Here is a 16,301-nt window from a genome sequence, read left to right as displayed (position 1 = left end):
GTTGGGGAATAAATGGTAAAAAGTTTGATTTACGTGCTGTAGCTGTACAAACCAGGTCCGTAAGCCCATCCCCAAACAATACATCTCCCTTATAGGGTAGAACTTCCATATGTTTTTTGGAATCCATATCACCCGTCCATTGGCGAGTCCATAAGGATCGTCTCGCTGAGATAGACATGGCATTGGCCCTAAAAGCCAGCAATTCAATGTCTCTTTGAGCATCCCTCATAAATAAGACTGCGTCTTTAATATGGGCTAGAGTTAAGAATATAGTATCCTTATCCATATTATCAAATTGATCTGTCAGCTCATCTGTCCAAGCTGAAATCGCGCTACACACCCATGCCGACGCAATTGTCGGTCTTAGCACAGCACCCGTATGAGAATAAATACACTTTAAGGTAGTCTCCTGCCTGCGATCTGCAGGGTCCTTAAGGGCCGCTGTGTCAGGAGACAGTAGCGTCACCTTCTTGGACAAGCACATCAGGGCCTTGTCCACAGTGGGGGGTGAATCCCAAGTCCCCCTGTCCTGTTTAGGGAAGGGGTATGCCATATAAATTATTTTTGGGATCTGCGGCCTCTTTTCCGGAGTCTTCCAAGCTTTTTCAAAGAAATCATTTAGTTCATGAGATGTGGGAAAATTTATAATCAGTTTCTTTCCCTTAAACATGTGTACCCTTGTTTCGGGGACCAAGGGTTCATCCGCAATATGCAACACATCCCTTATTGCCACAATCATACACTGAATGCTTTTAGTCACCCTAGGGTGTAATTTCACTTCATCATAGTCGACACTGGAATCAGAGTCCGTGTCGGTAGTAGTGTCTTGTGTTAAGGGACGCTTTTGAGACCCCGATGGGCCCTGTGGGTCGGTCCAAACCAAGGATTGACCCCCTGATGTTCTCCCTAATTCAGCCTTATCAAGCCTCTTATTCAACATATGCCACATGTCCATCCATTCCTGAGTCGGCACAACCGATGGGAACACCACTCATTTGCTCCACCTCCTCCTTGGAGAAGCCTTCCGCTTCAGACATGTTGACACCACGTACTGACACCCCACACACACAGGGATTAACCTATAAGGGGACAAAACCCCAACCAGGCCCTTAGGAGAGACAGAGAGAGAGTATGCCAGCACACACCCAGCGCTTAATAACACTGTGGAAAAATATGACCAGATAGCGCTTTTTTATATATAATATTCCAATTCCCACTCACTGCGTCGCCAATGTGCCCCCCTCCTCTTTTTTCCAGCCTGTGAAGTTCAGCAGGGGAGAGACCAGGGAGTCAGCGTTCAGCATGCAGCTTCTGTGGAGAAAATGGCGCTGGTTAGTGCTGAGGATCAAGCCCCGCCCACCTAACGGCGGGCTTCGGTCCCAGTGCCTTTTTTATTAAAATGGCGGGGAATTCTTGGATTTACTGCCTCCACAGCCTAATCCATCTTAACATGCCCAGAAGTGAGGAATATTGCTGCCCAGGGCGCCCCCCCAGCGCCCTGCACCCTTCAGTGCTGCTCTGTGTGTGTATAGTGGGAGCAATGGTGCGCATGAAGATCTGATGTCTTCTGCTGCCTGATGTCTTCTGCTTCTCATACTCACCTGGCTTCTATCTTTGGCATCTGTGAGGAGGACGGCGGCGCGTCTACGGGACGAACCCCAGGTGAGACCTGTGTTCCGTCTCCCTCTGGAGCTAATGGTATCAAGTAGCATAGAAACAGAGCCCAACCGTAAAGCCAGCCCTGCTTCTCTCCCCTCAGTCCCACGATGCAGGGAGCCTGTTGCCAACAGAACTCCCTGAAAATAAAAAACCTAACAAAATTCTTTTAAAACAGAAAACTCTGGAGAGCTCTCTGCAGTGTACCCTTTCTCCTCTGGGCACAGAATCTAACCGAGGTCTGGAGGAGGGGCATAGAGGAAGGAGCCAGTGCACACCCATAGTCAAAGTTCTTTTTAGGTGCCCTATCTCCTGCGGAGCCGTCTATACCCCATGGTCCTTACGGAGTCCCCAGCATCCTCTAGGACGTAAGAGAAAACTATAGTAAATGAAGAAAGTAGTGGAATTGGTAGAAGAATGATATAGGTTATTGTATGCAAACTCAGCAAATGGGAGGTAATCCATCCAGTCTTCCTGAGCAGGGGACATGAACGTCCGTAAGAAAGTTTCCAGATCTTGGTTGACTCTTTCAGTCTGTCCGTCAGTCTGGGGATGGTAGGCTGAAGAGAAGTACAACTTAATTCCTAGGACAGAGCTGAGAGCTTTCCAGAACTTGGCGACAAATTTAGGACCCTGATCAGAAACTATTTCCTGTGGAAGGCCAAGCAAATGAAAAATCCATGAGAAAAACAATTTGGATAGCTGAGGAGCAAAGAGAAGACCAGTGAGGGGTATGAAGTGAGCCTTCTTCGAAAATCATTCCACAATGACCCAAATGGTGTTGTGCCCTCTGGAGACTGGCAAATTGGTTATGAAATTCAGAGAGATGCGAGTCCAAGGCTTTTGAGGTGTTGGAAGTGGATGAAGAAGACCCGAGGGAGATGTTCGTGGACTTTTATGTTGAACACACTTGGAAAAGGCTGCTACAAATTCAAGGACATCCGTTTTAAGATGAGGACACCAGTAGAATCGCTGAATGAATTTGAGAGTCTTAAGACCACTGGCATGACCCATGAAATATAAAGAATGAGCCCACGTAAGCTATTTCCTGCAAAATTTTGGTGCTACAGAAGTTCTCCCCGGAGGAGGTAGAGGAACAGTACGAGTTGAAGCAAATGAAGCCGGGTTCAGAATAAATTGTTTCTCAGAGGAGTTGAGTGAATCATCCGTTTGAAAAGAACGAGAAAGTGCATCTGCTCTTCGATTGAAGGTTCCTTGGCAGTTAAAGAGTTTGAAGGAGAACCGAGAGAAGAAAAGGGCACACCTGGCTTGCTATGGGTTTAAACAACGAGTTTAAACAATGGGTTTAAGCCATCATGGAAGGACTTGAGAAGACGGGATGGGAGAAGATTCTGAATGATCAGGACTGGGGCTCAATGTTAGTTGATTAGGAAAAAGAAAAGGTCTCAAGTCAGTTTGAGAGGTTTTCTGTTGAGGACGAGGTTTAGCTTTCTTATGAGATGATTTTCCAGCTCTGCCCATTCTTCAGCATAACATTACGGAGATTAGAGAACAAGGTCAGGAGGCCAGTAGCGACATAGCAGAAGTATTGAAGTGTGGAAATAGGGAGGCATCAGTGAGCACAGACCCACAGTGGCCATCGGTTACAGAAACATTGTGAGGTCTGTTGTTTATGGGTAATCGCAAGAAGGTGCCATCCTTGAGCGGTAAAGTAATTTATAGGAGCCAGCAACTGGAGCCTGCTACTGTCCTGTACACATGGACTGTTACATCGTAGCTATACTGATGCCCCAAGAGCTCTAATTGGATCTTGCGTGAATTGAGGAAAGCAGGAGGGGGAAAAAAACCTAGCAGCAAACAGTACAGAGGATGTTGTCAGCACAGTCTGCCACCAGAGGGAGTCGACAGAGCAGGAGTGGAGGCCAGGCATCAGACGCCAGGAGAGCAGCTCCGCTCCGTGTCTCCCACCACGGTCACAGCTGATCCCCAGTCAGCCTCTCCACACGACTCCAACAGCACGGCTAGGCACAAGAGTGGACAGGGCGCACAGCCCTCAGTGAGTAGCAGCGCTACCTCGCTGTAGTCCGGTCTGCGGTGGGATCACTGCACAACGGCTTTGGATCTGGGTGTAGGCCGCAACCTGCAAAAGCCAAATTAATGGCTCCCCGACTCCGCAACCTACAAAACACACAGAGGGGCAAGAAAGGGCCCGAAATAGCCCGTAGGACAGATGTAAAAGGCAGAAAGGACCTATATAAGCAGGAGATCCTTTATCCTGCTGCCTTTCCAGTCAGGCCACACACCCCGTGACATCATTTATTGATGTTGAAAACAAAAGTAATGTAGATTTTCGCACCAATCTAAGACCTGCGAATCTACTTTGGGAGCCACCTCCCTTTTTTTTTTAAAACAGTCCCCAGCTGGACGAGGATAACTGGAATTCCATTTCTTGGAATTCTAACTTCCTACTGGGCGTAACCCAAAATTTCCATCAGCTGTTTTGGGACGTTTTAAACACAGTTGCCTTAGTTTTTAACACAGGCTCTACTGCCTCTTCTAAGGATAGAATGGCTTACATAGCACTAATTAGCTCAGGTATGTCCACTGAGCGGAGACCTTCCGAAGGATGCTGAGGTCCATATTAGTACCATGGGGATGTACCAAAGCTCCCAGAACGGGTGGGAGGGCATGGAGGTTCCTGTAGAACCGCTTGACCAAACTTGAGGTCATCAGAGGTCAAAGTATCAAACTTGTAAAACTAAGCAAACGTGTTCGACCCAGACCTAGTATCTGCTCGGCAAAGTTGCAGCGCCGAGACACCCCAGGCAGCCGCCCAGGAAGAACCCACTTTACGAGTAGAGAGGGCCTGAACAGATTTTGGACACGGCAATCCTGCCGTAGAATATGCATGCTGGATGGTGAACCTGATCCAGCGAGAAATCGTCTGTTTAGAAGCAGGACACACAATTTTCTTGGGATCATACAGGACAAACAGAGAGTTCAATTTTCTGTGATGAGCAGTCCTCTTCACACAGATCTTCAAAGGCCTCACAACATCCAAGGCCTTTGAAGCAATTGAGGAGTCAGTAGCCACTGGCACCACAATAGGTTGGTTGATATGAAAAGCCGACACAACCTTAGGAAGGAACTGTTGACGTTCCTGAGTTCCGCCCTATCTTCATGGAAGACCACACAGGGACTTTTACAGGACAAGACACCCTGGGCAGCTAACCAGGAAGAACCCACTTTATGGGTAGAGTGGGCCTGAACAGATTTTGGAATTGGCAATCCTGCCGTGGAATAAGCATGCTGGATAGTAAGCCTGATCCAGTGTGAAATTGTCTGCTTAGAAGCAGGACACCCAATCTTGTGGGATCATAAAGTACAAATAGTGCATCCGACTTCCTGTGACGAGTAGTTCTCTTCACATAGATTTTCAAAGCCCGCACGACATCCAAGGACTTTGAGGTAATTGAGGTGTCAGTAGCCACTGTAGCCACAATAGGTTGGTTGATATGAAAAGCCGACACAACCTTAGGAAGGAACTGTTGACGTTCCTGAGTTCCGCCCTATCTTCATGGAAGACCACACAGGGACTTTTACAGGACAAGGCCCCCAATTCCAACACACATAGCGCAGAAACTAAGGCCAACAAAGTGACAGCCTTCACGTGAGAAACTGGACCTCAACCTCCTGTAGAGGCTCAAACCAATCTGATTAAAGGAAATGCAACACCACGTCCAAATCTCAGGGTGCCGTCGGTGCCACAAAGTGAGGCTGGATGTACAGAACCCCTTTCAAAAAGGTCTGAACCTCAGGGAGGGCAGCCAATTGTTTCTAGAAGAAAATGGATAAAGCCGAAATCTGGACTTTGAGGAATCCCAATCTCGGGCCCATATCCACACCTGCTTGCAAGAATAGGAGAAAACGCCCCAGTTCAAACTCCACCACAGGAAACTTCTTGGATTCATGCCAAGACACATACTTTTTCCAAATGCGATGGTAATGTTCAGACGTTACCCCATTCCTAGGAATAACAGAGCTCGGAATACCCTTCCGAGCTAAGATCAAGTGCTCAACCATGATGCCGTCAAACGTAGCCGTGGTAAGTCCTGATAGGCGAACGGCCCCTGTAGTAGAAGATCATCCTGAAGAGGCAGAGGCCTTGGATCTTCCAATAGCAGATCCGCATACCAAGCCCCCTTTGGCGAGTCCGGAGCAAAGAGGACTGCCAGAACCCTTGTTCTTCTTACCAGCTGTAGAATTCGTGGAATGAGAGGAAGTGGAGGGAACACATACACAGATGGGAACACCCATGGTGTCACCACTGCGTCTACCGTCACTGCCTGCGGGTCTCTCGACCTGGAACAGTACCTCCGCAGCTTCTTGTTGACGCGGGAGGCCATCATGTCTATGTGAGGAACCCCCCACCAACCGGTTACCTCCTCGAACACCTCCGGGTGGAGGCCCCATTCTCCTGGATAGAGATCATGTTTGCAGAAGAAGTCTGCTTCCCATTTGTCCACTCCCGGAATGAAGATTGCAGACAACATCATTGCGTGCCTTTCCGCCCAAAGGAGGATCCTTGACACCTCTGACATCGCAGCTCTGCACTTGTCGGTTTATGTAGGCCACCGTGGTCACATTGTCTGACTGCACCTGGACCACCCGATCCTGTAGAAGGCGTGCTGCTTGAAGAAGGCCATTGTACACGGCTCTTAGCTCCAGGATGTTTATTGGAAGAAGGGACTCCTGACTTGATCATCTTCCTTGGAAGATTTCCCCTTGAGTGACTGCTCCCCAACCTCTAAGACTTGCATCCGTGTTTAGAAAGATCCAGTCCTGAACTCCGAACTGTCAGCCCTCCAGAAGGTGAGGCAGTTGAAGCCACCAGAGGAGTGAAATCCTTGCGACAGACGTATCCTCTTGTGCATGTGTAGGTGAGAGCCCGACCACTGGTCCAGGAGATCCAGTTGAAAGGGTCTTGCATGAAATCTCCCGTTATGCAGGAGGAGGCAACAATCTTTCCCCAGAAGGCGGATGCATTGATGAACCGATACCCGGGTAGGCTTCAAGACATCAAAGACCATAGATTGTATCACCAACACGTTCTCCTCTGGGAGAAACACCCTTTTCACTTCCGTGTCGAGGATCATCCCCAGGAAAGACAACCTCGTTGTCGGTTCCAGATAAGATTTGGGAAGGTTGAGGATCCAACCGTGCTCCCTGAGCAGCTGCATCGTGAGAGCAATGGACCTCAACAACCTCTCCCTGGAGGACACCTTGATCAGGAGATCGTCCAGATATGGAATTATGTTCACCCCCTGCTTGCGGAGGAGAACCATCATCACCTTGGTGAAGACCCTCTGTGCTGTGGAGAGACCGAACAGCAGTGCTTGAAACTGGTAGTGATCGTCTAGCAGTGCAAACCGGAGAAAAGCTTGATGCGGCGACCAGATCAGAATGTGGAGGTACGCATCCTTGATATCCAGGGATACCAGGAATTCCCCCTCTTCCAGACCTGATATCACCGCCCTGAGAGACATCATCTTGAACTTGAACTCCTTTAGAAAGGGGTTCAGCGATTTTAGGTTCAGAATGGGCCTGACTGAACCATCCGGCTTCGGTACCACAAAAAGGTTCGAATAGTAGTTCACACTCAAAATTACAGGACTTTATCTGGGCTTTACCCACTCTGTGGAATGCCCTCCCACGCACAATAAGACTCGCCTCTAGTCTCCAAACCTTTAAACGTTCCCTGAAAACGCAACTCTTCAGACAAGCCTATCAAATTCCAGACCCACCCACATAACCTGCAGTGCTTCCCTGTCTAATTACATCCTCTCTGTACAGTATACATAACATTACATATCTTGGCCCTCATTCCGAGTCGTTCGCTCTGTAAATTTCTTCGCATCGCAGCGTTTTTCTGCTTAGTACGCATGCGCAATGTTCGCACTACGCCTGCGCCAAGTAATTTTGCTATGAAGATAGGATTTTTACTCACGGCTTTTTCTTCGCTCCGGCGATCGTAGTGTGATTGACAGGAAATGGGTGTTTCTGGGCGGAAACACAGCGTTTTATGGGCGTGTGGTTAAAAACGCTACCGTTTCCGGAAAAAACGCAGGAGTGGCTGGAGAAACAGGGGAGTGTCTGGGCGAACGCTGGGTGTGTTTATGATGTCAAACCAGGAACGACAAGCACTGAACTGATCGCAGATGCCGAGTAAGTGTGGAGGTACTCTGAAACTGCTAAGAAGTTTGTAATCGCAATATTGCGAATACATCGTTCGCAATTTTAAGAAGCTAAGATTCACTCCCAGTAGGCGGCGGCTTAGCGTGTGTAACTCTGCTAAAATCGCCTTGCGAGCGAACAACTCGGAATGAGGGCCCTTGTCTTTCTTTACTCTCACACCCTCCTGACACTTGGCCAACATTAGGGGGTATCATCGTACAACGCATTAAGAACCTAGCAATCTGGTGGACCATTATGCAATAGATAGCATCTATCCTTGTGTATCAATGCCCATTTCCCTATAGATTGTAAGCTTGCGAGCAGGGCCTTCCTACCTCTATGTCTGTCTGTTTTTACCCAGTTTTGTTTTATTAATGTTGCTCTAATTGTAAAGCGCAATGGAACATGCTGCGCTATATAAGACACTGTTAATAAATAAATAAAATAATAGTAGCCTTTGGTTTGCATGAGAGGAGGTACCGGTACAATGACCTGTGCCTCCACTAGCTTTCGGACAGCGTCTTGTAATACAAGATAATGCTGTCTGCCAACAGAGTCGGTAAGCCTGATTTGAAGAAACGATGAGGGGGGAGGTTCTGAAATTCCAGCTTGTATCCCTGGGATAAAATATTTAACACCCAGGGATCCAGGCCGGACGCAACCCAGACGTGACTGAAGTGTCTGAGTCTCGCACCTACCGGCCCCACCTCCCGGCTGCGCGGTCCACCGTCATGCGGAGGACTTTGGTGCAGCAGATACCCGATTTTGTTCTTGTGAACCAGTAGCGGCAGGTTTCTTGGACTTAACCCAACCTCCTTTAAAAAAAGGTATTGGACGGTTTGGTCTTTCTAGACTTGTGAGGCAGAAAGGACTGCATAGCAGAAGAGGAAAAATACTTTCTGCACGGGTGCTGCGGAGGGAAGAAACGGAGACTTACCCGCCGTAGCCGTGGATATCCACGCATCCAGAGCTTCTCCAAAGAGAGCCTGACCTGTATAGGGTAGGGACCCCACACTTTTTCTGGACTCCGCGTCGGCTGACCACTGGCGTAGCCACAGACCCCGAGCTGAAACAGACATGGAAGAAATTCCCGCAGCCATGGAACCCAGGTCTTTCATGGACTCTAACATAAAACCTGCTGAATCATGTATGTTGTATAAATACAATGCCACATCATCCTTATCCATCATATCCAAATCCACAAGTAAGGTAGCCGACCACATTACTACAGCCTTGGCAATCCATGCACTAGCAATAGTGGGACGCAAGATGGCCCCTGCAGCAATGTACATTGATTTAAGCGTGTTATCAATCTTCCTATCAGCCGGCTCCTTTAAGGCGGTAGATCCTGGAACGGGTACAACCACCTGCTCTGAGAGTCTAGACACAGATGCATCAACAATCGGCGGGTTTTCCTATTTTTTCCTATCCGCCTCAGGGAAAGGAAACGCCACCTGGACCCTTTTAGGGATCTGGAATTTTTTCTCAGGGTTTTCCCATGCTCTCTCAGATATAGCATTCAATTCCTTTGACGCAGGGAAGTTTAGCGAGGTCTTTTTATTGTCAGTGAAAAAAGCCTCCTCAACCTGCTCAGTTGTGGTATCAATAACATTCAACACATCACTGATAGCCTCTATCAACAGTTGCACCCCCTTTGCAAGAGATGCGGATCCCCCGCAACGTACCCCCATCACCGTCGGAATCAGACTTGGTATCCGTGTCGTCTTGTGTGATCTGTGCGTCCTGAGGTACCAGAACCTGGCCAAACTGCCACAGACCCCTGTAACACCTGGGATGCTGATTCAGTACTAGCAACCCTGTCAGAAATCTGAGAAATCCAAGATTTGATAGAGGAAAACCACTCTTGTTACTTTATCAGAATAAGTGCTAAACCAGGGCTATCCTGATTACTTGGAATGGGATCATCCTGGGAGGATAAATCATCTACAGCATATGACACAGTGTCCCTGGACATAGTGAAATGAGACCACCAAACACACCACACACACACACACACACACACACACACACACACACACACACACACACACACGTAGGGGCAGACAGAGTTTCCCCCCCAAGAATGGTAAGAGAGACACAGAGATTGGAGCCAACCCACACACAGCGCTATTTATAAAGGGAGACCCCCTGTCAGCGCTGACTGTGCTCCTCAATAGGAGACACAGTCTAATTACAGCCCCCCCCCCTTCTACAACCCCCTGGTACCGCATACAGATAGCTGCAGCTGCTGTGGAGGGACCTGTTCTGTTTCCAAATGCTGTGCAGGCAGGAAAATGACGCTGGAACGCTGCCGGGTCCGCTCTGAGGAGAAGCTCCGCCCCTTCAATGGCGCTGTCTTCCCGCTCTTCTAGGATTATACTGGCCTGAGGTAATAATCGCTGGCTGAGATCCGCAGACCCCGACAGACTTGGTGACCAGTGTGGGGGGAAGCGCTGGACCAGGGTGCCCCTCACAGCGCCGCACCATGTACCGCTGAGCCTGTTAATACCGTGCTCCCTCCCCATGCCGCCATCGTCACACCGGCCCCCCGCTTGCTGGGGCTGGGGGAGGGGGCGGGGGAGGGTCGGTGACTCACTCACCACTACTTCAGCTCTGTGAGAGTTTGGCAGCGGCATGCTGCTGGACACTGCTCCCCCACTTAGTCCCACGCTGCAGGCAGGCTGTTGCCAGCAGCCTCCCTGTAAAATAATAAAATCTAGATAAACATTTCTGTAGAGCTCCCCTAGCTGTGACCGGCTCCTCCGGGCACATTTTCTAAACTAAGTCTGGTAGGAGGGGCATAGAGGGAGGGGCCAGCCCACACTGTTAAACTCTTAAAGTGCCAATGGCTCCTGGTGGACCCGTCTATACCCCATAGTACTAATATGGACCCCAGCATCCTCTAGGACGTAAGAGAAAACCTGTGGACCCTGCCAGAGACAGATATATATATCTAAGAAGATAGAATTTGATCGGTGTTGTTACACTGTTTTGTTGGCAGGTTACTTGATACTTTTGTCCTCAATGGTTACTATAGGTCACGTGGACGAGGTTCTCTCCATGTCCCCGGACATAGCATGTGTCAAATGACGTCACTTTGATGCGCTGGAGCGTGTGACGGATGGCGACATGGACTGTTCCACCGGGTATATTAACGACACGAACGTGCACATGCGTGTAGATGGTGACACTAAAACTACTGGATGATCACTGTGAATGTCTGAGGTATTGATACATTGCCAATTTGTTGAGATATTGTTTCTTTTTCAGATGGAACCATGGGTCGTGCACGTGATGCGACTGGCAAAAGGGAGCCATTGGTTTTGGTCGCGACCGGCATTTGTTTGTTGGTGATCCCTTGTAGACAGTGAGTAGTATCCATCTACAGTGGAAGAAGTATGGACACCAAGAATCTCAGCGGCAGAACAGTGGGCGAAAGTAGATCATGACAAATCGGGACCACAGGTATTTAGGGCACCTAGCAACCACCAATCGTACCAAACGCATCAGGAACTGCACCAACAGTACAATGCCGGACCCAGCCAAACAGTCTCAGATCTGGTGATCTGGTGGATTGGAGGGCCACGTGAGATGTGGTGGCACGTCAGCTGATGATCTGAAAACCAATCCAAGCCATTCAGCCACTGTTCCGCCGCTGAGAGCATACCTAAAGTTTAACACTAATGTGATAGCTGTTTTTATGGTAATTATTTTGAGCAATAGTGTAGGACCTGCAGTATAGTGGGGTCCCTTGTCAGGGGCTGCAGGCTTAAATGCACTGAGCAATACATGAACTAAAACTCCACTGTTTATTATTGTTAGTTAATATAGTAATTCAAGACACATTTATGTATGTAGTAAGGCTACTGGGAGACCTTAGATTGAGCAATATTGGATCTGACCATTACATTCCCTAAAGTCATAACCTCAGAACTGCACAGAGCAGGAACTATTATTCACAAGTAATTAGGAATGTGTTCATCATGAACAAGTCCACAATCACCGTCTGAAGGTTACACAATTATTTCAAGTCTACACAACTGATATTTGAGGATAAAGCCTTTAACAAAAAACACCCCTGAAGAAGTCACTATTGATGAAACGCGTTGGTTGACACACAATTTGGATTTAGAGTGAATTGGAGTGGATAAGAACAAGCCCACCCATGCAAGGGTGACAACAAGTGCAAAACACTTGTCTTATGATTATACAGATATGTACTTGTGATAAGCTTTTAATCTGTTTTACTTGAAGTTCTAGATTCAAATTTCATTTTATTTCTGAATCTTATACGAATTGTATTTGGTGAGCTCAGGTATACTGTATAGCAGGACATATTTCATACCTGCATCATCTAACAAAATGCATATAAATTAGGCACTCCACAAAAAAACAATACTAATTATATACATACATATATACACATTTATATATAATCACTAATAATAAACTTCTAATTGTTACTTTTAATAACATTATAGTGTTGTGTGTAATAACTCTCTACATGTGATGTTTGTCATGGACAGCCTTGTGTTAGAAACCCCCAACTGAGAACAGGGCTGATGGCGGAGGAGGGTGTAGGATAAGAGATTGCTGTAGTGACTGAGCAATGAGAATATGTGACTTCTGTAATAAGTGTTTTATTACTCACCTGTGCTGATATCTGTAGGGATCTCCTCCTCCTTACACTGCTGATCACCCCTCACATACGTCTCTTCTTCTCCCTCTGTATCTTCTGCCTTTATATCAGTCACATACGTCTCTTCTTCTCCCTCTATATCTTCTCCCTTTATATCAGTCACATACGTCTCTTCTTCTCCCTCTATATCTTCTGCCTTCATATCTGTCACATACGTCTCTTCTACCTCTATATCTTCTGCCTTTATATCAGTCACATACGTCTCTTCTTCTCCCTCTATATCTTCTGCCTTTATATCAGTCACATACGTTTCTTCTTCTCCCTCTACATCTTCTGCCTTTATATCAGTCACATACGTCTCTTCTTCTCCCTCTATATCTTCTGCCTTTATATCAGTCACATACGTCTCTTCTTCTCTCCTTATATCTTCTGCCTTTATATCAGTCACATACGTCTCTTCTTCTCCCTCTATATCTTCTGCCTTTATATCAGTCACATACGTCTCTTCTTCTCCCTCTATATCTTCTGCCTTTATATCAGTCACATACGTCTCTTCTTCTACCTCTATATCTTCTGCCTTCATATCAGTCACATACGTCTCTTCTTCTCCCTCTATATCTTCTGCCTTTATATCAGTCACATACGTCTCTTCTTCTCCCTCTATATCTTCTGCCTTTATATCAGTCACATACGTCTCTTCTTCTCCCTCTATATCTTCTGCCTTTATATCAGTCACATACGTCTCTTCTTCTCCCTCCATATCTTCTGCCTTTATATCAGTCACATACGTCTCTTCTTCTCCCTCTATATCTTCTGCCTTTATATCAGTCACATACGTCTCTTCTTCTCCCTCCATATCTTCTGCCTTTATATCAGTCACATACGTCTCTTTTTCTCCCTCTATATCTTCTGCCTTTATATCAGACAGACGTTCTTCCTAAATAACCCAAAAAATAATACAATGACATTTGCATACAGTCAGATTAGACTGCGGTGAAACAGTATAATATCAGTGAATAAGACATACAGCTTCTCTACAGATCATATAGTGACAGTCACTTTGGTATATTGGGGAGACCCTAAATCACACCTACCTGATCCTCCTGTGGGGTCCTGTGATTCCCCTCTGTACAATCCTGAATACAGAGGACGGGGACATCTCTCTGGGGTATCTCTGTTACTAGGCCCATCTGTAGGAGACACACAGTGACTGAGTACAGTGTATATATGTGATTATCAGATGATGTGTGTGTGTATATAGGGTGCCCCATACCTGCTCTCACCTGTACAATACATGACAGTCTCCTCTAACCCAGTGATGTGAGGGGCCGGTGATTCTCAATCATCACGTCCTTATACAGACCCCTGTGTTCCTCTATATACTGCCACTCCTGCATGGAGACATAGACAGTGATATCCTGACACCTTATAGGAACCAGACACACATAGTGATACAATCATTACCCAGACACATCCCCCGGTGTTACTGTATAATGCTCTATTCCCAGCAGTCACCTCTCCAGTCATCACCCAGACACATCCCCTGGTGTTACTGTATAATGCCCCATTCCCAGCAGTCACCTCTCCAGTCATCACACAGACACATCCCCTGGTGTTACTGTATAATGTCCCATTCCCAGCAGTCACCTCTCCAGTCATCACCCAGACACGTCCCCTGGTGTTACTGTATAATGTCCCATTCCCAGCAGTCACCTCTCCAGACATCACCCAGACACGTCCCATGGTGTTACTGTATAATGTCCCATTCCCAGCAGTCACCTCTCCAGTCATCACCCAGACACATCCCCTGGTGTTACTGTATAATGCCCCATTCCCAGCAGTCACCTCTCCAGTCATCACCCAGATACATCCCCAGGTGTTACTGTATAATGCCCCATTCCCAGCAGTCACCTCTCCAGTCATCACCCAGACACGTCCCCCCGTGTTACTGTATAATGTCCCATTCCCAGCAGTCACCTCTCCAGTCATCACACAGACACATCCCCCTGGTGTTACTGCATAATGTCCCATTCCCAGCAGTCACCTCTCCAGTCATCACCCAGACACATCCCCTGGTGTTATTGTATAATGTCCCATTCCCAGCAGTCACCTCTCCAGTCATCACCCAGACACGTCCCCTGGTGTTACTGTATAATGTCCCATTCCCAGCAGTCACCTCTCCAGTCATCACCCAGACACATCCCCTGGTGTTACTCTATAATGTCAAGGGGTCAGCTTGCTGGGGGTAGCTTGTGTGGAATTTAATAAGTGTGGAATGAAGAAGTGTGTTATCCGAACAGTTACAAAAAACAGTTGAACAAACATTGAGCACCATCAAGGAAAGGTAACTTACTTAAACAACTTATTCCTACACCACTTGACCCAAAATGATCTCACAAATGACCACAGCATGTTCATCAAACTACTGTTTCCTATTTCAATTCATGGAATTCTCACCAAATGTAACACATTCTACACTCACCCTAAAACTCACCCCTCTGTGCACATTACAGCTTCTATTCTCCACCCCCCTCTTCTAAACACTCATGAGCTTTATACTTACTTCTCTGCAAGTACTTTGACAACCACAACTGGTCACCAGAATAAACACTCGCAAACATCCACCAATATTTATCTCACTCTTCTGCTTTTATTAGCTGGTGCCATATCACCAAATCCAGGCCCCAACCACCTGTCCCTCTCACACTCAGCTATCTCAAAACAACATAGAAATCCATCTAACCTCATAAATATCACGTGTCTCCCATCCCCCTCCAAGTCACTAAAATGTGGCTTATGGAATGCACGCTCTGTTTGTAACAAATTACCATCCATCCATGACCTCTTCATATCCCACAACTTTTATCTGCTGACTATAACAGAAACCTGGCTCACACAATCAGACACGGCCTCCCCTGCAGCACTGTCACACGGTGGTTTCCACTTCACACACACACACCCCCAGGCCTGGTAAAGGTGGTGGGGTTGGAATATTACTGTCCCAATTTTTCACATACACTGTTCTACCTCAGGTTCCATCACTCGCATTCACATAATTTGAAGTTCACTCTATCAAAATCCCCCCACCCCCCTTCTCCCTGCGTGTTGCAGCTATCTATTGCCCTCCTGGGCAACTCAAACAACAATGTCTAGAAGATTTTTCTGCCTGGCTCCCTCACTTCCTCTCCTCTGACATCTCCACCATCATTATGGGTCGATTTCAATATAGCTCTTGACAGTCCACAATCTGTTCATGCCTCCAAACTCCTCTCTCTAACCTCCTCTCTTGGCCTCACCCAATGGTCTGACTCCTCTACTCATCAGGAGGGCCACTGCCTTGATCTTGTGTTCACCAGGCTCTGCTCAGTTTCTGAATTCATTAACAATCCTTTCCCTCTCTATGATCACAACCTGATCACCTTCACAATCTATTCTATTACTCTAAATTCTATGACACTAAAACCTAGCAAGCCTCCTCTAACCTGCAGAAATACTAATATACATTTTCAACAACTTTCCACTTCTCTGCAACAACTGCTCTCACCAATCTCTACATTTACCACACCTAACACTGCTGTATCCCACCTGCACAAAACCCTAGAGAGTGCCCTTGATGAAGTGGCTCCAGCTACCCGTCACACTCCACGTAGGCTTAGATGCCAACCGTGGCACTCTAAATCAACAAGACACCTACAAAAACTGTCACGTAAAGTAGAATGTCAGTGGTGTAAATCTCAGAATCCAAGTGACTTCCTCACATATAAGACCACCTACCACTCCTATCATCAGGCCCTAGACACTGCCAAACAAA

The 16,301-nt window shown here is 47.1% G+C and overlaps 2 protein-coding genes across 2 annotated transcripts in view; one reads left to right on the top strand and one right to left on the bottom strand.

Moving 5' to 3' along the window:
• LOC134984751 (zinc finger protein ZFP2-like) overlaps nt 1–13,879 on the bottom strand; it is a 31,158-nt gene extending 17,279 nt beyond the window's left edge. Inside the window, exons 1-3 of the mRNA XM_063950246.1 lie at nt 13,764–13,879; nt 13,585–13,680; nt 12,503–13,427 (exon numbers count right to left, since the gene is read on the bottom strand). Of these exons, the coding sequence (XP_063806316.1) occupies nt 12,503–13,427; nt 13,585–13,680 (1,021 nt within the window). The 5' untranslated portion in view covers nt 13,764–13,879. The remainder of the gene's footprint in view (nt 1–12,502; nt 13,428–13,584; nt 13,681–13,763) is intronic.
• The window catches only part of LOC134984780 (zinc finger protein 585A-like), a 126,138-nt gene that overhangs the window by 76,594 nt on the left and 33,243 nt on the right, over nt 1–16,301 (top strand). The window lies entirely within an intron of this gene.

This window comes from Pseudophryne corroboree, assembly GCF_028390025.1.
Source record: "Pseudophryne corroboree isolate aPseCor3 chromosome 3 unlocalized genomic scaffold, aPseCor3.hap2 SUPER_3_unloc_8, whole genome shotgun sequence".
NCBI classification, from domain to species: domain Eukaryota; kingdom Metazoa; phylum Chordata; class Amphibia; order Anura; family Myobatrachidae; genus Pseudophryne; species Pseudophryne corroboree.
Note: the sequence above shows the minus strand (reverse complement) of the source record. Positions and strands in the feature narration are given on the sequence as shown.